Raw genomic sequence first — 25298 nt, forward strand, 5'->3', positions numbered from 1 at the left:
GCAGTCACTGATTCTCTCTGCATTATATTGTGGTCACTGCAATGCTCTATATAATGTATGGCTGTTACCGTGATGTTCTCTGTATTATATGGCAGTCACTGCAATGGTCTCTGTATTATATTGCAGTCACTGGAATGCTCTGTGTATTGCATGGAGGTCAACATGATGTTCTCTGCATTATATTGCGTACAATGGGAAGCTCTATGTATCCTCTGCATTATATGGTGGTTATATAGGTAGTAGGTGACTACTATCTACTTGGGAGGAAAGGTGGGAGCCAAACTGAGTCTTTGCTCCAGGTGAGAGAAAGCCCAGCTTCACCTCTGTATTTCCTATAAATCTTAAATGTTTGCTAAATTTATACTTCTGGCTTCTAAGTGAAGCTACTGTGAGATGTATGTTTTTGGGGACTCAAATGTTCAGAAACCATTCCATATAGTCACTCTTAGCATAGTCCACAAAGTAGCATAGAAATTGGTTTCTGTGCTCTGTGCTAAAAGAATCCTAGCATTCACTTCACATGAGTGATATCTAACCCATAATCATTCATAATTTTGGCTTCCTGTTCATTTGAATTAAAATTTATGTGATATTAAGTATACGGAGAACAAGTCCTGAAGACAACCCCCCATTTGTTAGCCACTTTACTAAGGATTTTCTAGGGAGACATGCTTTTTAGGATTATACTATTCTGTAGATCTGGAACAAAGTTATACTGTGCTAAGCACTGTAATTGACAAAATGTACTTATGATCTATATAAACGGTTTGCTTTCTGTTAGTAAACAGGAGGCTTGAAAAATGTAAAAATATATATGATAGATTGTAAGCTTGCGAGCAGGGCCTTCCTACCTATATATCTGTCTGTTATTACCCAGTTTTGTTCTATTAATGTTTACAATTGTAAAGCGCAACGGAATATGCTGCGCTATATAAGAAACTGTTAATAAATAAAATAAATAAAAATAATATGATATTTAATAGATATGACACATCAGTTTAAAACTGAACATACAAAACCTACAAAAACAAGAATATAAACATATATCATAAGCAAATGAAATGAATGTAAATAAAATCACAAGATGGCTAGTATCGGGTGTGTATCGCTAGCTGAAAAGACCTTAAGTAGGTAATATTGTTACTCATGTATCAATAACAGACAGAAGTTCCACAACACTATGTATCTAGTGAAATGGCACAGATTTACAACACTGTCGCTGTATATATATATATATATATATATATATATATATATGTATATATATATATATATAAAACAAAGTCCCACAGACAGATGATCTAAGCAGCAAGACTCCGCTGCTGAATGTGTTTTTTCACTACTGGCGTCCCAGTGTGAAAATGACGTCATCCAGGCAGACAAAGTTTTCACACTACTAGCACATTTGTGCACTGTTATCTTCCTGGCGAGTCCTTTGACCAACTGACCGCCTGTCATCTAAGGTTCCTTGCTATACATTGCAGGGCAGCCCGCTCCTCTCCAGTTGCGGCTAATCACAGCCAGGGACAAGCAGAACTGAGACGGACAAACAGCGTGGACACGCTCTATAAAGGTCTTTTCAATTTATCACTGACTATGATATCCTAATTACTTAGCATCAAGTGCGGACATCATTTTCACACTGGGACGCCAGTAGTGAAAAAACACATTCAGCAGCGGAATCTTGCTGCTTAGATCATCTGTCTGTGGGACTTTGTTATATATATATATATATATATACAGCGACAGTGTTGCAAATCAGTGCCATTTCACTAGATACATAGTGTTGTGGAACCTCTGTCTGTTATTGATAAATGAGTAACAATATTACCTACTTAAGGTCTTTTCAGCTAGCGATACACACCTGATACTAGCCATCTTGTGATTTTATTTATTCATTTTATTTGCTTATGATATATGTTTATATTCTTGCTTTTGTATGTTTTGTATGTTCAGTTTTAAACTGATGTGTCATATCTATTAAATATCATAAATATTTTTACATTTTTCAAGCCTCCTGTTTACTAGCAGAAAGCAAACCGTTTATATAGATCATAAGTGCATTTTGTCAATTACAGTGCTTAGCGCAGTATAACTTTGTTCCATTTGATGTATTCCTAGAGACTGTGGTCTCCAGGGTTCTAACCAAACCCTTATTACTTGCAGCAAGCACTGATTCTTTATCATAGCTCAATCAAGCACCGGGTTGTTTGCAGTGGTTTCACTGCTGAGTCTTTTTGTATTCTGTAGATCTGGCCCTTTTTCTGGAATTACATTTTACAGTATCTATACAATTAATTTGCTAAATATGTTGGTATGTACATTATTATTCTGTACATCTTACCGTAAATATTGTCATGCCTTTTAGTTTACTCTTACAGTAATCACTAAGCTCTTTGAATATATGTTACATAGCTCATATACACCATAGATTCATAATATAAACAACTATTTTGCAGAATGGGTTAAACGAGGCATAAACAGTCAATAAAGGTTTAATTACAAAAGCATTTTAATTCTCCTCCCTTTTAACTTGCGTGCACTATTGATTATACTTTCGTTAGAACATAATCAGGCATTTGGTCTTTAGTGTGCCCGGTGTGTTTTATTCAAGACATCAAAGCCACTCTGTAAGTACTAAGAACAAAGGCTTAATAGTTTGAAGCCTGTCCAACATCAGTCTGTACCAGTTAGCCATGTGTCTTACCTTTCAAGGCATGGATTAACCTTCTTACAAGTTGAGAACTCTTTCTAGTCAAATAAGCTCAATAACTATCACTGCGAAACGAAACAAGAAAAAAGCTATGATGTGTCAGTTTGTAAGTAAGTCAGCTAAACCTAAAAGTGCTAAAATAAAGTTCAGAAATGTTAAAAGGGATTAGTTATGGTGCATAATGGTCAAATTCTTCTATCTTTCTGAAAATATTTAAAGATGTGTTGACAACTTCATTTTAAATGGATGTAAATTGGAATTTGATGCAATCGCTTTTCTGCACAGCCAGATAAAATTGTGTTATTCATTATTTCAGTCTGAGAATTAATTTGTTCACATGTAAAGTTTATCTTCACTGCTTTATAAATCAGTCAATTAAATGACAGGTGTTCAACACAGAGAGTCAAAGTGTAGGTCAGAAGCAGCTAGCAATGCCCAGGGTTATTCAATTGCAGACTACAGTCTGCACTTACCGCAGATTCCTGCTCGCACAGCGCTATTCGATTGCAGCCTGCAGTAAGCCAGCAGGTTACACTTACCGCAGAATTCTATTTGCACCCTCCCCCCCCCTCCCCAAGGTGCAGACAGAAATCCGTGGCAAGTAGGGCTTTCTGCCCTACCACAACTGCCCAAACTTGTTAACTCATAACTCCCGGAATTTATGGGTTAACGGGCGTTAGATGCAGGTTTACCGTGGGAGGAAGTGAGCTTATAATTGAATAGCTCCTGGCATTGAAGTGCCAGTGGTACACACCGCGGCTAATTGAATCTGCTCCTTTTAATAACATAGTAAAAGACGGAAAAGAAAAAAATTCTTTGCGCTATGTGCTGCCCTGACAGACACTTGAGGTTGAGTAGGACTACTGGCATCTGTCTCCTCCTAGGCGGTGGCCATTTTTGGAGGGACGTTTACAGAAAATTCCATGCGGACGTCTAGTGCAGCCCCCAAGCCACCGCACCCTCAAACCACCGTGGGGTCTGCGGGGGCTATTGTTATACCCCTGAGCAGTGTTCCTATTCGAGGGGACAGCTGCTTTTCGGAGCAGCCGTCCCTGCATCGGAGCAATGCTGATTTGCTATAAGTATAAATCAATAATTACCTTATGTCCGAAGATACACAGAAGAATGAAATGCAATTTAGTTAAAATAAAAAAATATTTTTCATAAAATGTACATTGACAGCTTATAGTCTGTGGAGGAAGTGTAATAAGCTACAAAAGTCTACAAATTGCTGGGAACTGACTGTGATTTTTTTCCCTTCAAAGTGCTGGATGTAATAACCAGCAATTTGGAGGGTAAAATCTTAAACTGCCAGCGATGTGCTGTGGGTATAAAACACACACACCACCAATGGCTTGGGCTGGAGTGGCGTGCTGTTAAAAATCAAAATCAAAAAAGTATAGTCTCCAGTCTACAATAGCCCCATATGTATGGCATCAGGTCCAGTACCCAAGGGTACATCAATACTCCCCTACACACACTTACAGATTACAGGCCCAATGCTGGACCCTTTCTGAAGGTAATAATACTATTTGGTGATATTAAAATCATGCAGACACTGCTGTTTCCACATGAAACGGAGTAAGAAGTATTAAAAAAAACAAAACAAAAATGCACACAGTAGGTCGCACTTTTGCAGCTGTTATTTTACATGTATGTACAGGCCGTGAAAGTCTTTTCACAGTATGACAGCCATTGTTTGTCAGCTAATATACATCATACCCTGTTATAGTACTTGGATGCTTTGTTTTACAGGCAGAATACTTTTACGAGTTCCTGTCTCTTCGTTCTCTGGATAAAGGAATCATGGCTGATCCAACTGTAAACATTCCATTATTGGGAACTGTGCCACACAAGGCATCAGGTTGGTAGCATGAATGTTTTCAAATGTGTTTTGTCAAGAGCTCCTATGTACTGTCCCTGAAACAAGTAGCAGATGCTGTCTCCTAAGGTAGACGGTGACAGTTTGCCCAACAGCAGGGTATAACAATACCAAAAAGTCCAGAAATATGATGCAACTAGCCTCAGACAGTTTATTATGCAATAAATTTACACTTCTACAAAAATATGATAATTCCTGGCCTCTCCAGCGCTTACTAATAATCAGTGGTGGATTTTACCTAGGGGCTGCAGGACTGCCCGCAGGGACTGCCTAGCAGTGACAGTGACTTCCCATCGGAAGCGCTCACTGCTAATCCCTGCCGAATATGCAGTCCCAAGGGGAGGTGTCTTCTCTCCTTGGGACTGCCAGTCCGGACAGTGATAGCAGAGCGCGCTTCCCATGACAAGCCAAGCTCCTGCTATTACAGAAGCCCTTATCAGCTTCTAGTGGCTACAGCCGATGCAGTCCCTATAAGCTGTCCGGTTTGCTAATGTGTGCGTATGGGCGGGATTGTGATTCTGCGCATGTGTGCAATTACAGACCCCCCCTGGCCAGAGGTAATGAGCCACCGCTGCTAATAGTAATCCACTACCTATTTGTGGGGGACTTGGTGTCCAAACCACTTATACAGTGGTTGCAAGCAAGATGGTCTTCCTTATAATATATGTCCATGTGTCTCTTTCCAGCATAGGCTTTATCATTGCCTAGTTAGTGAGAAACACACAGAAGACTGTTCCACCTTTTTAGATATATCTGTCCTGTACCTTGCAGCTGCCAGAAGTCATAAACTGAACCTGAGATATTGAGTCTGCCCTCTCTCTCCATTCGCTCCAGGGAACCCTTTAAACCAGCTCTTACTGAAGCCACGCCTACTGGAAAGCTATCTGTTCATCACAGTGATTTTCTGATGTTTAGAAAGCATAAGACAGAAACCCAGGAGACATGGGTGTAACTACCATGAGTGCAATGTGTGCAGCTACTATGGTGCCCACAGCTGGGGAGGAGGTATACGGGGCCCTTTCATATGTGGCTATGGGGCCCACAAATGACTAGTTACACCCCTGCCAGGAGATGTATGAAGACCTTATTTAACTTTCCCATTGTTTAGTAGAAAGACAATGAAGAGCGCTGGACAGTGGTAAATAATTTATTAATCCAAATAATAACTAACACAAAACATATAATAAAATTTTAATATCATAAAATGACAGGTGCACAGAATAATGAATTATGTCCAGACTAGATAATGTTAATATAGCACCTTAAATGATAAAATAGAACATAGGTAAGCAAGAAAGTAACATGCAATAAAGGGTTTATAAAAATGCATATAATTAGCTGCAAAGCATCTCATGCATTCTCCATCTAGCTCAGCCAGCATTAGTGAAGCGAATTGAAGATGTTAGTAATAAAAATCTATATAGAATATGTTCCAACTGAATGTTAGTTGATGATACAGCACAAACAACTCATGAAGATAACAGGCAGCAATGAAGAATTGTACCTGTATGGTAAAAGCTGTAAGCCGGCGTCCCGGCAGACACAGCTATGTAGCGTCTGGCCTACCTCTTGACAGATCCGGATAATATATGGTAGCTGGGCCGTCTGGAGGAGTAATAGGCCACACTGCTAACCACCGGAGCCAAGCGAGTAATGGCAGCGGGGGAGGATTTGTATCGGCGTCACTGCCTGCAGGAATCCCGGTAACTGGCCGTCAGGAGTAAAATGGGCGGCCACGCTGTATCACTGAGGCCCGGTGGAAAGGATGACTTGAAGCGGAGGTGCAGGCAGCATACCAATCCGAGGGAGTCCAGACAGCCTGGGGGAAGCTGCGTGTGCGCCTGTATCCGTGTGATCAGAGGTCATTGTTTCACTCACTGGACAGTTTCCCTAAACTTTTAGCTTGATGTCACTCTGTCTGAGGATCATTTTGGCACATTACTCATTTTGGTGCCCTGGACAAAACATATTTGTGTTCACAGTGCCTCCACACAGCTACAATAAATGAAATAGAAAAATGGTACAAATGTTGGCATTTTCACATACACATTTAAAGTAACATAATCACTTGATGAGTAGTCCTGTTCCACTGTTCATATCCTAAGAAATAAGAAAAATATATATACTACTCCATATATACTACACCACAAATTGATTATTAAATGGTCTTAACTTACATATGAAAAGAATAGCAATCAATAAATATTGTCCAGTTTGATTTGAAACTTCTTCCATGTATTGATTATAATGCAAAACCTTTACAGTGGTGTAGCTTCATTGTAATAACTACAGTCACTTGATCAAATCTTTAGGTAGCGCATATAATATTCTCCTATATTTCAGAGTATTCCAACTGATATTGCATCCAATATCCAAATATTGGTAATGAAATCACAACTTCCCTAATGTAAATCTCATGGAAGTAAACAAAAGGAAAAGTATGCTGTCATATTACATTTTTATTGGATGACTAAAATGTAAGATACACTCACACAATAATAACAACACATTGCCAAATTCCCAGCTGGTTTGAATTAAATTCTCCAACTGCGCATAGGTAAGTATATAAGTATTCCTTGATGGAGTCATGGGATTGGCATTAATCTCACCAACAAAAATTACTGGAATCGGTATGAATGACCGGCGGATGGGATGCCAGCGGTCAGAAGACCGACAGCGGCATCCCGATGTGTAAAGTACCGACAAGGGCTGGTAAGTAGACTAACTCTCCCCCGGTGATGCCTAACCCTGACCTCCCCCCAGTGGTGCCTAACCCCCCCTTCCCACACCCTAAACCTAACCCTCCCGGGGTGGTGTCTAACCCTAACATCCCCCCCGGTGGTGCCTAACCCTCCCCGGTCGTTGCCTAACCCTAACCAACCCCGGGAGGTCCCTAAACCTAACCCCCCATCCCCGGGCTAACCCTATCGCTAATCCGCATACTTACCTTCGGGATGGCGGCAGTCAGAATGCCGACGTCGGTATCTTGAACTCTTCGAGATAGCGGTGTCGGCATTCTGACAGGTGTCGGGATTCCGGCATCGGTATCCTGATGTCCAGCATCCCGTCCGCCAGCATCTTAACTGGATCCCGAATTACTGCTGTATTGGATTAGGGATCCGGTGATGCCTAACCCTAACCTCCCCCTGGTGGTGCCTAACCCCCCTTCCCACACCCTAAACCTAACCCGCCAGGGGTGGTGCCTAACCATAACATCCTCCCGGTGGTGCCTAACCCCCTCCTGGTCATTGCCTAACACTAACCCACCCCAGGGGGTCCCTAAACCTAACCCCCCCATCCCCGGGCTAACCCTAACGCTAACCCGCATACTTACCTTCGGGATGCCGGCGGTCGGAATGCCGACGTCGGTATCTTGATCTCTTCGAGATAGCGGTGTCGGCATTCTGACAGGCGCCGGGATTCCGGCATCGGTATCCTGATGTCCAGCATCCCGTCTGCCAGCATCTTTACTGGATCCCGAATTACTACAGTATTGGATTAGGGATCAGCTACTGATGCGTTTCAACAAACAGTTTTTTATTCAAGGTGATCTGATGCCTCATACCTCTGTGATATGTAATGAAATTTCATTTTAGAATTGTACTTTAAGTAAGTGTTGAACTTATAACATCACTGTAAGGTAGTCTACTTCATATAATATCATTAGCTATATTTACCAGGTGCTTTACAAGCAGTGTGAGTAGACAGAGGGCCTGATTCAGACCCGGTCGCAAGTGCCGAGCGCTCGCAACTGGGTCGATGGTGGCCCAGAGTGCAAGCGCACGACGGAGCCGGCTCCGTCGTGCGAATGCGTGAGACCCGGATAGCGACGGGCAATCTGTCGCTCCGGGTCTCACACCAAAGGTGGTGTGCTGTCGATGTTGAGTGACAGCACGCCCCCTTTGGTGGGCGGGCCGGGCGGGTGGCTGCTCACATGAGAACGCCTACCGTTTGGGGGCGGCCCCACTGACATCACAAGTGATGTCAGTGGGAGAGCTATCGGCTATGTTTGAGCCGAAAGCTCTCTGGGGCTTGCGGCCACGAGACCCTACCACAAGGGTCTCGTCGCAAGCCCGATGGTCGCGATGGTCTTGACCATTGCGACCATCATCCTGGCCGCTCGCATTAGCTATGGGAGGCCGCTCCATAAAACAAAAAAAGACGCCCTGATTCAGAGCGAGCGCTCTGTCAGAGCGTCCGGCTCTGAATCAGGGCCAGAGCTTCAGTATAACCTATGAGATAGCTGGCTACTTGTAGGAGATCTGTGCTAACAAGCAGAGGGATTGTGTTTTATTTGTTTGGATTTATGTTTCGGAGTGAATGTCTGCTGCTTAAACCACATCTTGGATAAAAATACATGAAGAAGAGTTGTCCTGCATAGGCACTTGAATTATTTAGCAAAAAGCCTGCAGAGACAGGCGAAACGTGTAGAACACAGAGAGATCGATACCCACATTGACACAGCAGATGGAGCTTGAGCAGCAAGGGGAGCCTGCTGGCAAACGTGATTGCTAACCGTTGCCCCCTGTATTATGGACACCGCTGACACGGGGGATTCACACAGCAGTGCAAACCACAGAGACCACCCAGACCCCAAACCACGGAGACCCCAGGTACCGATACTCATATTCGGCCCTGAAGTAAGGGAACAAGGACGATAACCATTAGTGGGCAATATTCATGGCCTGTCAAAGGAAATATCTGGGAGGTGAATTAAGTGTTATTCCATACACTGGGGAGCTGTGTAAGTATGGTCATTATTACCAGGAACATTGACTGTAATACTGAAGTGTCATGTACTGTATTAAGTTACCATCCGATGATTGGAATATAACAGAGATATATAACTGTTCTCCAGGGGTGTATCTAGGGGTCCGAGCACCCCTGGCAAAGTAAGGGACCTGCGCTCTCTTCCAATGATTCAATGATTGCTCCCTCAGGAAATAAAATAACACACATTGATTCATTGCCCCCAAATTCTGAAAATAAATAAAACAAACATTGATTCCCCCTCACCTGCTAGGCTGTCTCAGATAGCTGCAGAGCTAATTGCAGGAGACAGCCTCCAGTCGCTTCAGAGAGCAGTGAGTGTCTCCCTCCAAAGAGTCCAGACCAGGCCAGTAAACTTGGTCCCACTCCCTCCCTCAGCACCTCATCACATCCTCAGCCCCTCATCCCCTCATCACTGTCCTCAGCCCCTCATCACTGTCCTCAGCTCCTCATCACCATCCTCAACCCTCATCACCATCCTCAGCCCCTCATCACCATCCTCAGTCCCTCATCACCTGCCTAAGCCATCAGCCTCTCATCACCATCCACAGCCCAAAAGCACCTCATCACCTTCCTCAGCCTGCACTACTCCTTCTGAAGAAATGGCTAGTCTCACTCAGCTGAGAAATGCGTTAAGGCATCCTCACTAGTGATAGTGATCTCAGATATGGTAGCCTGATTCTGGCTCAGAACTCCTGCATGTTTTGCTCGCTTCCTAGCATTGGCACCTGTCGCTACACTAGTGCTTCCAGTGCAGGTTCCTAGGTGCCTCACCTGCTGTCGATTCCCAGCTGTCCTAGTCCAGGCTACACAAACTGCGACTGTTTGCGGCTTCTTTCCGGATGGAGACAGGAAAATACAGCGGCACCCGTTGGGATTATAGACCTGAATCGCTAAACTCCACAAGTTGTTTTGATTTGCGGCTCCGCTCTGGATATAATCCAGTACATACAGCGACACCTGCCAGGACCCTACATTTAAGCCAAATATTGGGAGACACCTGGGATATCATCGAACAATCAGCTCTTTAATCTCGTTCACCATCCATCAAGAGAGTTACCAAAGGCAGACACTATTTTCAACCACCCACTGGTCTGTGGTTATGCCTAGCCTGCATAGGCTCTCACAGTAAATTACATCTACAGTGCACATATAGTTTAGTTTTTTTTGGGGGGAGCTCCTATATCCCCATCATTAATCTATAGTACTGTACCCTATCCCTACTGAAGTTTACTTGGGAACTATTACACCTATGTTTTTTTTTATTGTGTCGCAGGATTACATTACTAACTATGATTTTATCTATGTATATTTTGTATCGATTATATACCTTTTTAACCTCTTGTTATATTGATTGTATTATTACATTTTTTACATTAACTATTTGCGCTCCCTTTTTTTTTGTACTTGCTGAGTTTATTGGGATTAACTCCCCATAACAGGTGAAGCAGCATGAGTGCCACGATTTAGTTTTTTTCCCCTCTAGTTACAGCCCAAAAGCACCTTATCACCTTCCTCAGTCTCAGACCCTTATCACCATCCTCATCCCCTCCTTCAGCCTCTCATCACCATCCTCGACCCAAAAGCCCATCATCACCATCCTCAGCCATGGCCCCTAAACACCATCATCAACCCTCATCACCAAGCTCAACCCTCAGCCCCTCATCACCATCCTCAGCCCAAAAGCCATGGCCCCTCAACACCATCATCAACCCTCATCACCAAGCTCAACCCTCAGCCCCTCATCACCTTCCTCAGCCCAAAAGCCCCTCATCACCTTCCTCAGCTCCTCATCACCATCTTCAGTTCCTCATCACCTCCCTCAGCCTCTCATCACCATCCACAGCCCCCATCACCTTCCTCAGCCCCCATCACCTTCCTCAACCCTCAGCCCCCATCAACATCGAGCCCCCATCACCTTCGTCAGCCAGCACCCAACCCCAATCACCTTCGTCAGCCAGCCCCATCACCTTCCTCAGCCCTCATCTCTGCCCTCAGCCCCATTACCTTCTTCAGCCAGCCCCATCACCATCCAGCCCTCATCACCATCCTCAGCCTTCAACCCCCATTACTGCCCTTAGCCCCCATCATCTTCCTCATCCAACCCCCATCACCCCCATCACAGACAGATCCCAACTTCCCCGGCCCGAGTCCTCATGCTGCTGTTCTCTCCTCCTGCCGAGTCCTCAGTCCTCACCCTCGCAGGTCCCGCCCGCCGGAGTCAGCAGTGCACTGTGTGACCTGACTGCTGCTACATTAGCGTCTGTCCTCTCCTCTGTCACAGCACACAGCATAGCAGACTGCGTGGACAGGGACGGTGTGTGAAGTCACATGCCACTAAGGATCACACGGTCGCCCGGGCCGTCCAGCACTACCAGATCCAGACTGAGTCTGTCACTCTGTAGTGATTGTGACAGACTCAGTGTGTATGTGCCATCCTGGCCAATAGGAAGATACGCCTCTGCTGTTGTCTACACAAATTTTATAATTACTTCTGGAACTATAAACCATTTTTTTTTAGGATTTTTGAGTATGTTTTAGATTTTTATGTTTGAGTCTTATATTCCAGTATTAGGTATCATATGGACTAGATACAATTTTTTGTATTTATCATACAATGTTCTGGCTAATAATAAATATTGTATCATAGAATATCCTGTGTTGTATTAATTAATATTATTGAATTATGACTATGTTTTTGGAATAGGTATATGCGCTGGCACACATTTGTTTTTAGGCTGTAGTTATAATGTAGTGAATCGTAAGGCACAGGGATGTGCAGTCAGGGTAGGCACTGCCTCCCCTGTCATACTCTTGACATTTGATATAAAAATTATTAGAATAATATAAAGAAGATATTTATAACTTCTAAACACCTTCTTGTTTATTGTAATGATTTTTCTAGTTAGCACTCACCAGCTTTGTGGTGCTCCTGGGACTGCAGGGAGATGAGAGATGAGGCAGCAACAGCTCAGCCTCGCTTCTGTGTACTCAAACACTTGCAGAGTTGGGTGTGGGGCCACACCTCAGGCAGTAAGCTGCACAGAAAGAGAGCTAATAGAGACATGCCTCTGCATATGGGGGGTGTGCCTTGAGCACTCATGGACACTTTTGATGTGTCATGTGACCAGGGAGTACCCTGCAGTGTGTAGAGTTCAGAGCTCAGTCAGCTGCAGCAAGAGAAGACACAGTGATGCAGGTAGATGAATCAATTGACACTGAAGCTTAGTATAGTGAGGGGAGAGTTACAGTGAGTAGGGGGTGAGACAGGCTCCCAGCACTCAGACTCATCTCCATGTGTGCCCCCCCAGCCTTTGACCTCAACGCATGTCACTGGTAAGGCATAGTTTTGCAGGGATGTAGTTTAGATCCCGGCTGTCCGGATGACACGCTCAGAATGCTGGCGACGGAATCCCAACACCAGTCAGAATCCCGGTGCCAGCATCCCGACAGTAAGTATTGGGGTTAGGGGGAGGGATAGGTGTTAGGGTTAAGCACTAGGGGGTGGGTTAGGCTGCAGGGGGGGGGGGTAGGTTTAGGCTGCAGAGATTGAGGGTTAGGTTTAGGCTGTGGGGAGGGAGGATTAGCTTTAGGGGTAGGGTTAGGTTACTTACCAGAAGTTGTTGGTAGCCTAATCTTGTCGGGATGCTGGCATTGGGATTCTGACCCCTGGGATCCTGAGCATCGGCATCCCGTTTGTCACACTTTTGATTCACATTACACACTGAGCAAATAGCATTAGATATAATGCACAAATTAAACTAAATAAAAAATATGACATGATTAATAACGTCACCTCAGTGAATAGGCATATATGTAAAAAATATATATAACCAAAACATGATTGTGGTAAAATGAAAAACTGTTTCTATTTTGTCATGAAAGTAGTTTTTTTGTTTTATGGGTATTCTACAATCCACTCCTAATTTCATCTCAACTTTCTGAGTGCGATATTACTACACCATGGTTTTTGTATGCAGTTTGGAAACCACCACACATCAAGAGTGATTTTCAGAGCCAAACCGCAGACTTTACTGTGCGATGTGTGGTGGTTTGCAAATATTCTGAACCACATGATAAAACTGGTTGTGAAATTATAGTCTGTATAAGCCCAGCCTTTTACAGCATTGGACCCTAATATTCACAAGTGTGATTTGTAAACGATGTGATTAAAGATCAGACTGCATGATGTTTAATTTATTGCCCATGTCACAATGAAAAAAACATAAAAATAAATGCTTAGTCAGCATCAGATGTGGCCCTTGGGAGTAGGAGAAGCGCCCCGTGGACACATCATGTGCATGTAGACAGAGGTGGAAACTTATTATGAGTTCATAAATAAGGAGCGTGACCAAAATGAAGGGAGCTAATCCTCAGTAATTATAGGTGGAAAAATACAGGGCCGGACTGCCTATATGGCACTTGTGGCAAATGCCAGATGGGCCGATGGCAAGATGGTCCGGTCCAGTGTTAAACCCTCGCTGAGCTGCTCTGGCTCCCGGTGCTCTGCTCGGCTGGGATACTGAAAGACGGGGGTGTGCCGTGAGACCAGGCCCCCATGACTCGAGACATGCCCCTTTGTGTCGAGGCCACTCCCCCTTTGCAGATGAGCGCACATCTACAGCGCATGCACAGAGGGACGGAGGCAGCCCCAGTTCATCCCTGGTAAAGTGTGTATCACTTCCCTTAAAAGCAGGTTCTTTTCTTGACATGACGAGTTAATCCAATTTTCAGTTGGATCTTCTGCTACTGATGACAATGGCTGCTCTTGCGGCTTGAGGGCTGGGGGCTGTGTGGTGGAATAGATGCAGAATACAGGTGGATGTTTGCATAGGACTCCCGATCACTGGAATGTGTCCAGAATTGCAATAGCATTACATGTGACTGAATCAGGCCTAAGGAGAAAAAGCAGGTTAGTAAGATGCAGGTGCACTTTAAAAATACTCCCAGTCGATGCATTTCAACTGCTGCTCAGTCTTTGTCAAGGAAATAAAAAGGATGTCCAGTACTTATACCCGAAATAACAGGGATTTATTTAAAACCAATACTAAAAATGGTAATAAATGGAGAATCACAAGTATCATCCACCAATGTACCTAACATAATTCACATTATTCATGAATCATGATTCAGCATAAATACAGTAGGTGCTTTATTAAATGAAGAATTGGCAGTGAAGGGGTTACAGGTATGCTGGATGTGCAAGGAGCACAGTTAGAAAGGTTGTCATGGAGACTGTGCATGAGCCAGGAAGTTTAAAACTCAACTGTGGTCAGTGGGGCTGATTCAGAGTGCAGTGCTGAACACAGCGAGAGTGCAGAATGGGTCCTGCGTAGTCGCACATAGCCCCTTCTGTGCCCCTTCTGATTGACAGGCAGAGGCATATAAGTGGGGGGGCGGGGTTGGGCAGCATTCCCGGAAACGTTGGCATGTCCGCCTTGTTTTCCGGGAGTGGCAAGGCCAGGGACTACGTCGACCCCCGCAGTGTCCTGACCTCACAAGCCGGCCACCCTGAGTAAGCAGAGGCTTACTCAGCTCGCCGGCAGCCCAGCGCTGTCCACCATCGCAACCATCGACCACCCATGGTTGTGATGGTGATCCCAGCCTGCGACCTCCGGCGCAGTCCTGGGATCGCAAATGCAGCAAGGGGTGTCATACACATTCTGCTGCGTTTTGCATATTTGTAAGGACGGAATTGCAAGCTGCCTGTGTGCAGCTTTGCAATTGCGATCCTTGCTTAATCACCCCCAGTGACAGCTGGGGCTTGAGGCAGTTGGATATCGGGCTTACCTCAAGGTAGAGGCTGTGCTACACTGCAGTCCCTCACAGCGTCTGTGTGATCGGTGAAAAGAGAAACCGGCAAAGACTGCTGGGAGAGGGAGACTGACTAGAGAGACCTCCCCCTTATGTTGATGAGGCCATCAAAGACATCGGAGCTTCAACAGCTGAGCTAAAGGGTGGACGGTAATTACTAATGCCCCACAACACTACAGTTATCAGGCAACACTGCTTTAGTAAATGGACTAAGCTATTCCATGGAGGGATATCCCTTATCGTAGATCCATGTTACTGACTAAATAGTGGAATTTATCCGAAAGACAGGGTCTACATAACCTCATCATCAAGCATATATAAGATCAAGTTCTGACTGATTTTATTCTGCCATTCTGCCATTTCATAATATTCATTGAGTTAATAAGCGCAGTCATATTGATTTTTATAATACAGGTTGAGTCTCCCATATCCAAATATTCCGAAATACGGAATATTTTTGGCATGACTCAGATAATGAAACCTTTGATTTTTGATGGTTCAATGTACACAAACTTTGTCTAAGGCACAAATTATTAAAAATATTGTATAAAATGACCTTTAGGCTGTGTGTATAAGGTGTATATGAAACATAAATGGATTTCATTTCTGTACACAAACTTTGAGCCACAAAATTATTGAATATATTGTATAAAATTACCTCCAGGCTGTGTGTATAAGGTGTATATAACACATAAATGCATTCTGTGTGTAGGTCCTATTCCCAAGATATTTCATTATGGTATGTAATTATTCCAAAATACGGAATATTCAGTTATCCAAAATACCATTGGTCCCAAGCATTTTGGATATGGGAGACTCAACCTGTAGTCATCATCAAGCAGCTCTATATCCTCCTCAGTTGTTATAGCAGACCTAGCAACTTGAGGTACCACTGACTCTGCACTTGCTTAACATAAACCCTCATCAGCATCATTTGAAAAGGGTGTTTAGAGATAAGTACGGGCGCTTCTCTGGGTGTAGCAAGCCTAATATGGCAGATGGTTTCCATGGTGAAACCTGGTGAATCGACCGTTTAAATAAAGTTATGTCATATAAATTGGCTCTGCCAAGTAAACCAACAAAATGTGGTCCGAGAAACGGTTATAAAAAAGTGGATATTTATTACAAGCAGATAAAATTAGAATAAACATGTACTAAACAATAAAAAGTGATGATCACAATAAGATGCAAAGTTATTTAAAACAAAATAGAGGCAATGGCCGAGAATGCTGAATATACAAATATAAAATGCTTGTCGTCAATCAAGAGGAAAACTGCATGTAAACTATGGTTATGCAGCTGGCAGAGATATTACTGCCAGCCGTCCATGATTAGCAGAACATGTTCCAATGTTCCTCAGATAAAACAAGAGAAAGCAAACACACAAGTGTAGCAGAGGGGTGCTGCCACACAGTAAAAAGAGTGTCTCTTAATAAAAGTTGCAGCTAGAAAGGTCTCATGTTAATTAGCATAGTACTACAATAAGTAACAGAAAGCAAATGTGGCAGAGATGACCTGTCACACTATGCAACATCAGATGTGAGAGACAGTTTTCTTATCACAAACATAAAGCTAGAAGTATTTCATCTTAATCAGCATGATTCTGCAAGGAAATAGTAAATGTCCAGAAAGATTAATAATCCTACTGCAAGAGGTGGAGAGGAGCTGCAGATGTTGAAAGAAAAAACATGCAGAGTAACCGGTTTGCCCTGCATGAGGCTCCTACAGGCTTTACCAGATGCGGTGGTTGGGATCACTGGCCAGGAGGTCTGGATAGCACAGGGAGTACGTCGATGCGTTTCGATGAACCTGACCCTCTAACCCACATAAAAAGACAACACGGGCACAGGTGTGTAAATGCCTTGAAAAAGAGACCAGTGTCTCGAAACGCGTTGGATTACTCCCTGTGCTATCTGGACCTCCTTGCCAGTGATCCCAACCACCGCATCTGGAAAGCCTGTAGGCTAATTTTAAATGGTGCTCCAACCAATCAGCTCTTAATTGTCATTTTTCACTCAAATAGTTTTTATTAGAGAAAAATGTTTCCAGTACAAGTAAAATAAAACATTAATAAACAGCAGTTTACAATCATAATAGCAAAAATGTCACATAGTTTGTAATATTATAAAATAAAATATAAAATATAAAATAACATAAAATAAGAGAAAAAATAAAAATAATATGAATAAATAAAATAAAATGAAATAGGACAAAATACAATAAAATACAATATATTGCAGAGAAGAACAAAGCAATACAATACAATATATTGGAAAACAAAAACATAAAGAAAACAAAACTACATATACACACATCCATTATTAAATAAATAAGTGTGAGGTCATCCATGTTAACCCATATCGTGTCATGTTGAAACAATGGCAAAACTAACTATGGATGTCATGGGTACAAATGAGTCAGAAAAATCAGACCAAGGGCGCCACCTAATCAGTGGAGATGCGGTTGAAGTAGAGTATTTAAATCCAAAGGTATCCATTTCAAAACTTCTCTCGACTTTAGATATTATTGTCGAGAGAGGTGGGGGGGTCAGATCACTTACAAAACTGTGCCAGAGCCACCCTCATAGCTATCAGGATATGTCCAATAACATACTTATTGTGTGTTTGTATTGAGTGAGGGAAATAATATAGGAGAGCAATTTCCGGCAGCTGCGGTAGAGTCTCCATAGTGACCTGGGTAATTAACTGGAATACTTCTGACCAAAAGGAATATACAATAGTACCTTCTAATCCGCATTTTCTCCAACAAAATTTAGAGGAATCAGGCCAGATTTTGTGTAATTTGACTGGAGAGTAATATATAGCATGTATTAGTTTATATAACATTTCAGAGTGGTTCAGGCATTTGGACATTTTGAAGATGTTCATGAATAAAGTAGCCCAGTCTAAATCTGTCAGAGATATACTAAGCTCTGTTTCCGATTTGGTTTGTATGGAGAGCTTTGGGTCTTCTAGAGGAGTCAAAAGTGTATTATACCACACAGAAATACCGCTCTAATGGCCAGCAGTAGAAAGTTAGCAGAGTATAAGGAGGTGGGGAGGGAAGAGGTGATTCGGAAAAGAGTTAGAGAATATCCAGTGTCTCACTTGCAAAAATGTAAAGAAATCGTTCTTAGGGATGTCATACTGATCTTGTAGTTGTTGAAAAGATTTAAATTGATGGTTGGTATAAAGATCTCTAACTGTTGTGACACCACGTTCATGCCAAGAGGTTAATGAGAGGTCAGGAATCAATTTTGAGAGTACTAATATAGAGATGTGAGAAGATGTAAGAGAGAATTCCCCATGTGAGTTAATCAATTTATCCCAGACTATGAGGGTATCAAAAATGCCATATGATGTCCCGTAAGGGGAAGGTTTAACATGCAGATGATTCAATAGATACCAATGGTTTAAGTGGTGGACAGGATAACCAGTCTTTCATTTGGTCTAGGAGACAGGCGTGTTGATAATATTCAAGATTAGGGGACGCTAATCCCCCCCTAGCTTTAGACCTGGTTAAACGGGCTCTAGCTACACAAGGTCGTTTACCCTTCCAGATAAACAGGGACATAACTGCATAGAATTTGTTCAATAGACTTAACGAAAATAAATATGGAATGGCTCTAAATAAATAAAGAATTTTAGGTAGAAGCATCATTTTCACAGAGGAGAGACGGCCCATCCATGAGATTTCGTAATTAACCCACAGCTTGGTAAGTGCAGAGAATTGTTCTAGAAGAGGCTGATAATTACACACTATAACATTCTGAAGGTTTAAAGGAATATTAATCCCAAGATATTTAATAGATGATGTCTGCCATGCATAGGGGGTATTGATTTTGAAGTCAGTTTAGGAAAACTTGATCAAAATTGTATGACAGTGCTTCTGTTTTGGAGGTATTTAGTTTATAGTATGAAGTTGCAGTATATTCTTGAAGAATAGTATGAAGAACAGGTAAAGAAATGTCTGGTTTTGTGACGAATAAAACAACATCGTCAACAAAAAGACATATCTTATGCTGCTTATGTCCAATAGAGAAGCCTACGAAGGAAGAGGAGGATCTATTTTTTTCAGCAAGGGGTTCCATATCTAGTGCAAATATTAAAGGCAAAAGGGGGCACCCTTGTCTAGTCCCATTTGAGATATTAAAGCTGTTGGAAAGAAACCTATTACTGTAAACTCGAGCCGAAGGGACAGTGTAAAGATTCAAGATAGATCTCAAAAATAAGCCAGAAAAATCAAACTTGGCAAGAACCCGAGACATGAAAAGCCAGTGGAGCCTGTCAAAGGCTTTTTCCGCATCCAGGGATAATAAAACCATAGGCACGGAACAAGCAGCTTGGGATTCTAGGAGGGAAAAAACTCTTCTGGTATTATCTGGGGCTTGTCTCCCCATGGTGAAGCCCACCTGATCTTGAGACACCAAGTTAGGGAGAACAGGATTTAATCTATTAGTGATTAATTTTGCATATAATTTTACATCAGAGTTTATTAGAGCTATTGGTCTATTATTAGGACATAGTGTCGGGTCCTTGCCAGGCTTCAATATGGTGATGATTTGGGCTTCTAACATTTCTTTAGGAAATGGATTATTAGAGACATCATTATATACAGTAGATTTACCAAAACAGGAGTTAATAGCTCTTAGTACTTCACTATCACTCCAAGGAACACATAAAGCTTCTGCTTCCAGAGAAGAAAGACACGGTAGATTAACAGAGTCTAAAAAGGTATTGATCACAGATTCGGAAGGCTGTGGTATAGAGGTATCTTGAGAAAAATTATAAAGTTTTTCATAATATAAAGCAAATTGTTGGTCAATATCTTTAGGATTTGAGATTGGGATTCCATTAGGGCTAGAGAGACTTTTAATTCTATTAATGGCGTTTTTCCTCTAAGTTTGCGAGCAAGCAGTCTATTAGCCCTATTTCCAAGAGAGTAAATCTTCTGATTTAATTTAGTGATAGCACTTTGGATTTGGGAGAGGTGTGAATAATTTAGTTTCTTCTTGGCCTCAAGTAATGCAGAAAGAACAAGAGAATCATTTGGGTGTTGTTTATGTTGTGCTTCTAATTTTAAAAGATCAGATTGATATGCGAGATGTACTTCTTGGTTAGTTTTCCAAATCTTAACTGCGGCTTGTATAACAGCACCTCTCATAACCGCCTTGAGTGCACACCAGTGATTTGTGACAGAAGTATCATTGGGAGAATTTAAGTCAGCGCGTCCTTCAGTATACTTAGTCTTCATCATCCATTAGAATATACTCTTGTAAATGCCAAGGTCTAAAGGAGGGAGATGTAGGAAAAGGGATCCAAGACCATAACAATGGGGCATGGTCAGACCAAGTAATTGGCAATATATTGATCTGGGGAATAAACTGAAGACCATTTGTCAGTTAAGAGCAAATCTATTCTAGAGTACGATTTGTGAACTGCAGAATAAAAGGTGTAATCACATGTTCCTGGGTTTTTGACCCGCCATACGTCATAAAGGTCAAATTCAGCCAATAAGTGAGAAAAAGAATGAGCAAGAAAGTGGGCTACGTTAAGTGATTTTTTATCTAGGGATTTATCTAATTTAGGGTCGGATGCAAGATTAAAATCTCCCATAATAAATAGTTACTTTTTTAGTCTCCTGTAGTTTAAGTAAAAACTTTTTAAGAAAACCAGGTTGTCTAGTATTATGAGCATACAATGACACAAGGGTGATGTATTTAGTCCCGATATTCCCTACCAAGATAAGGTATCTACCACTACAATCCACCCATTTGCTCTCCAATTTAAAAGGACAAGATCTGCTCAAAAGTATAGCTACCCCATTTCTTTTAAACTGACCACAAGAGGTATAACAGATCGGATAAGCGTTATTAGTGAACTGGGGGGGAATGTAATGGAAATTGCGACTCTTGAATTGCCAGTACATCAGCCCTCTGATCTGAGAAGTATTTTAATGCAAGACGTCTCTTATGAGGCGAATTGAGTCCCTTAACATTGATACTTAAAAAATTGAACATGATATAAAATTGGATAGATGTGATGTGAATCGGCTAAAATCAAACCCACACAATAATAAAATGTATAAATAATAAGGATAACAAAAAATAAACACATAATAAAAAGAAAATCACAAAAAATTAAAGGTAAGTACAAACCGAAATAGCATCCATAGAGGAGCTAAAGTTTCTGTCTTTAAAACAAAGCATGACAGAAAAGTTGAAGGTATGGGGAGATGGGCCCAGTTGGGGAACCCACACATTATCCCTCACTACAAATAATTCCTTCAATTGTAATATTACAAAAATAGTTAGCTTTAAGACACAGCAAAACTTAGTACCACATATAAAGTAAGAAAATATAATATACTGTAACCACTAAAGCGATGAGAGACGAAAAAGAGAGAACAGACCCCAAAATAAAGGGAAGACTATCTAAACACAGTCCACAATTTATCCATTTAACTACTTATCAACCTACCACTGACACTGCAAATTTGCTTCTTCTACCAAACCTGAGATACATCTACAGAGATATGTTATATATAATCAGCTGTAAATAGGCTAATCGAAAACCCCTATAAATAGCACTTCATATGACAATAAGCCTAAATTACATAAAGAATTACAGGTATGTAAAAAAGTAAAAACAAAAAGTGCATATTGAGTAACAGATAACTAAATAACATGTAGGATGGAACAACATCCAGTAACTGTGGGGATACTTCACCTCGTGGGATCACTTTGGCACAGTGGACCACTCCTGGGGTATAGGCTTAGGAGGTATATTGGTAGAGTTATCAATAGTAATACCCTAATTTTGAAGGATAGCTGGACCATCCTCTGGAGAGTGTATGACTGCCTAAGTACCATTTCTTGTTACAATCAATTTAGTCGGGAATCCCCATCTATACTGCACATTTCCTATACGTAAGGCCAATGTAATTGGGTGGAATATGTGCCTTTTTGCAAGAGTCGCTGGAGAGATGTCAGGGAAAAGTTGAAGATGGTCCAGACATTCGACTGTAGAGGAGGAAGGAAGAGCAGCCTTGAGGATACGTTCCTTAATAAGGTTATTGGGCTGGAGCTTGTTTGGATTTCGGTAATCTATGGATCCTGTCAATAAGGAGATTCGAAGACGAGGAGTTAGGAAGAAGTTTCTGAAAGAGATTCGTAGTATATTCATACAGCTCAGCATTTGCAACAGAGTCCGGAATGCCTCTTATTTTAATGTTGTTAAGTCTTGAGCGGTCTTCCAAGTCAGTCACCTTGTCGCACATATAAGCCAAGTCTTCCTGCAAGGAATCATGTGCTGAGATTAGGTCGTTATGTGAAGCTACTAGTTCTTCCATTTTAGATTCCAAATGGTCTCCATTTTCACTTATATCAGCTCTTAGTAAATTGGTTGGTAGATTTTAGTTTCGAAGTTATTTCCATCTTGAATGACGTTAGCATAGTATGGATAGATTGCAGAGTAACAGGACCATCCAGAGTGTCCATATCCTCCCGGGAAGGTCGGAGCAGGGCTACTCACTTGTTTAGACAAGGGCTTAGAGGAAGTAGCAGACTCAGGTGGTGATGTTGAGGGCAACTTTTAGAGGAGGTAAAGGAGGATCCAAAATAGTGGACAGGTGGAGCCGATTTGGCCGCTTTTATTCTTTTCAGAGCCAGAGTGAAATGATCCAATGAAGTAACGATTCTAATTTGGAGTGTCGTATAGATACAGGCAATGGTGGGGGTTCAATTTGTGGTTAGTGGTTACAGTGAGGAGGAAGGATTAGATCTGCATGTTGAGTATCTTCAGAGTGGGCATCAAAGAGACATGGGCCCTCATTCAGAGCCGCTCGTTAGCGGCAGTACGCTCGTTCTGAGCGATGTTTGCACATCTGCGCATGCGTACGGTTTTTAGTACGCATGCGCGAACCAGTCAGTGCGGCCAAAAATCGTTTGTACGCTATATAGCGAGTGCCTGCTATTTTGAGTGACAGAATGAGGCGTATGTGGGTGGTAACAGGGGAAGGTGCTTGAAAATGGGGAGTGGAGATCCGAACGCAGGCGTGCTTAAAGGTCAAAACGGGCGTATTATGGGTGTGCATAATTAATACAGCAGCGTCATTGACCACGTCACTGGGTTATTTTATAGCCAGAACTGCTCGCAAATTTGTTGTAGCAAACACCAACCACAAGAATAGCGAGCAGTTCATACGCTGGTCGATGTACTCGATTAATCTAATAAATAGCGGACATGACGTATGGTGCGAGCGGCCAGGGGGCGTTTTTAACAAATAAACGAGCGTATGTTTTGCTCGCTCGTTCAGACTTAGAGGTGTGAACAGACTGCAATTTGCGAACGGATCATTTGAATAGCCACCCCTTGTTTTTGAACGAACGACCGCAAATAGCGAATGGCTCTGAATGAGGGCCATAGTGTACTACAGCTTACATGGTCTCTTCAGTGACTCGGCAAATCCTCTGTGGGGCAGTGTGACTACAGATATGGAGAGTCCAATAGATAAATATTGGAATGCTCTGAATCCCACAGCAGGGCTCACCCCTGTTAGTATGAGTTTGGGAGTAAATTTGGGACCCCGATCCAGCTGACAGGTCCCCTACCAGGACCCCATGGCACTAAGCAAATACAGCTAACATGTCAGGGGAGAGATTAGTTGAGCCAAATATCAAGGGCCTAAATGAAGACCCTGAACATAAGGAACAAAAACTAATTTGTGTGTTTACACACCCCCACCAGAGGACTGTAATACTAGAAGTATGGCGCATTTAGGCTTAGACTGCTTTCACATTATATACAGGAGATCACCACTTCCAGAACCCCTCTGCAGCTGAGGACTGATCAGATCACACAGGAGATACCCACCGACTGCAGCAGAGAGAGCGCTCTGGCAGGAGGAGACTGCCGGGGGCCCAGAGTAGGAGGTAAGTAGGGGAGGACCCAGTCTTCTACAATCTAGAAGTCCACCTAATCTTGAGGGTCCTGAGGGTAAGGTACATGCTCCGTGGAGCGCGCTGTGTTCAGGCGCAATCACTTCCGGTGCGCTTCTAAAATTGAGGCCTCGGCTTCACCGTGGGCTGCAGGCCACAACCTGTGACGATGTGTAATTACACCACCCGGCTCCATGTGCCACGCCACTCTTCAGAGACTAATCACGGGTAGGCAGGGAGATGATAAATAGCTCCCTGTAAGGGCTAATAATGCCGGTACACGCTGGTCTCTGTGGGAGCTCCGGCTGAGTACATCCAGCTCCGTCGGCTACCAGGCCACTCCCCCCTTAATTGTCATTTTTCAAACACATGACAGTTAGGAGCTGATTGGTTGGAGCACTATTTAAAATTATTAATGAGTGATAACAAAAATATCACCAGACCCTCCAACATGACCCATTCCATTAGTTACACTTTGGAGCAGATGTATTAAGCTCTGGAAAGTGATAAAGTGGAGAGTGATAAACGACCAACCAATCAGCTCTGAACTGTCATTTTTCAAACAGCCTGTAACATGACAGTTAGGAGCTGAGTGGCTGGTTGTTTATCACTCTCCACTTTATCACTTCCCAGAGCTTAATACTTCTGCCCCATTATCCTCTGCTCCTGCACTTCCTTCTTAATTGATCATTGCCTGTGTTGAAACACCCTTTTCCTCAATTAACTAGTTCAACACAGATTACTGCAATTATAAATTAGGTGGGATGTCCATGAGCAGAGCATTTTGTACCTGATGGAAGGGGTCATGTTGGAGGGTAGGTATCACTCGTTGATAATCTGGGCCATTATTACTAAAGCCATGCATGTGAGAGTTCAGATTGTCAGGATCATTGGGAGTAAGGTAAAAACTTGATTTCTTTCAGCTCCTCACTGTTCTGACAAGAAATGGAGGAGTTTCATTAGAATGAAAGTGGAAGGCAATCAGCACCTATCAGGAAATCAGGGAAAATTAGTTCCTACAGAAGACTATAGCAGTGTTCTACCTGAGTGGCCATTCACTAATACAGTTGCTACTTAGCTCCTTTTTAATGGATTCAAATAGATCCTAACTTTAGGAAACTAATTTTAAACAAGATAAGGTTTGTGACTGAAAATAGTCAATAATATATCAACCTACATAT

At 42.4% G+C, this 25298-nt stretch overlaps 1 protein-coding gene across 1 annotated transcript in view; it reads left to right on the top strand.

The window, feature by feature from the left end:
* The window catches only part of WIF1 (Wnt inhibitory factor 1), a 162542-nt gene that overhangs the window by 10834 nt on the left and 126410 nt on the right, over window positions 1-25298 (top strand). Inside the window, exon 3 of the mRNA XM_088463143.1 lies at window positions 4469-4577. Coding sequence (XP_088319269.1) covers window positions 4469-4577 — 109 coding nt within the window. The remainder of the gene's footprint in view (window positions 1-4468; window positions 4578-25298) is intronic.

The sequence above is a fragment of the Taudactylus pleione genome, unplaced genomic scaffold (genome assembly GCF_031769625.1).
Source record: "Taudactylus pleione unplaced genomic scaffold, aTauple2 ptg001327l, whole genome shotgun sequence".
In the NCBI taxonomy this organism is placed as follows: domain Eukaryota; kingdom Metazoa; phylum Chordata; class Amphibia; order Anura; family Myobatrachidae; genus Taudactylus; species Taudactylus pleione.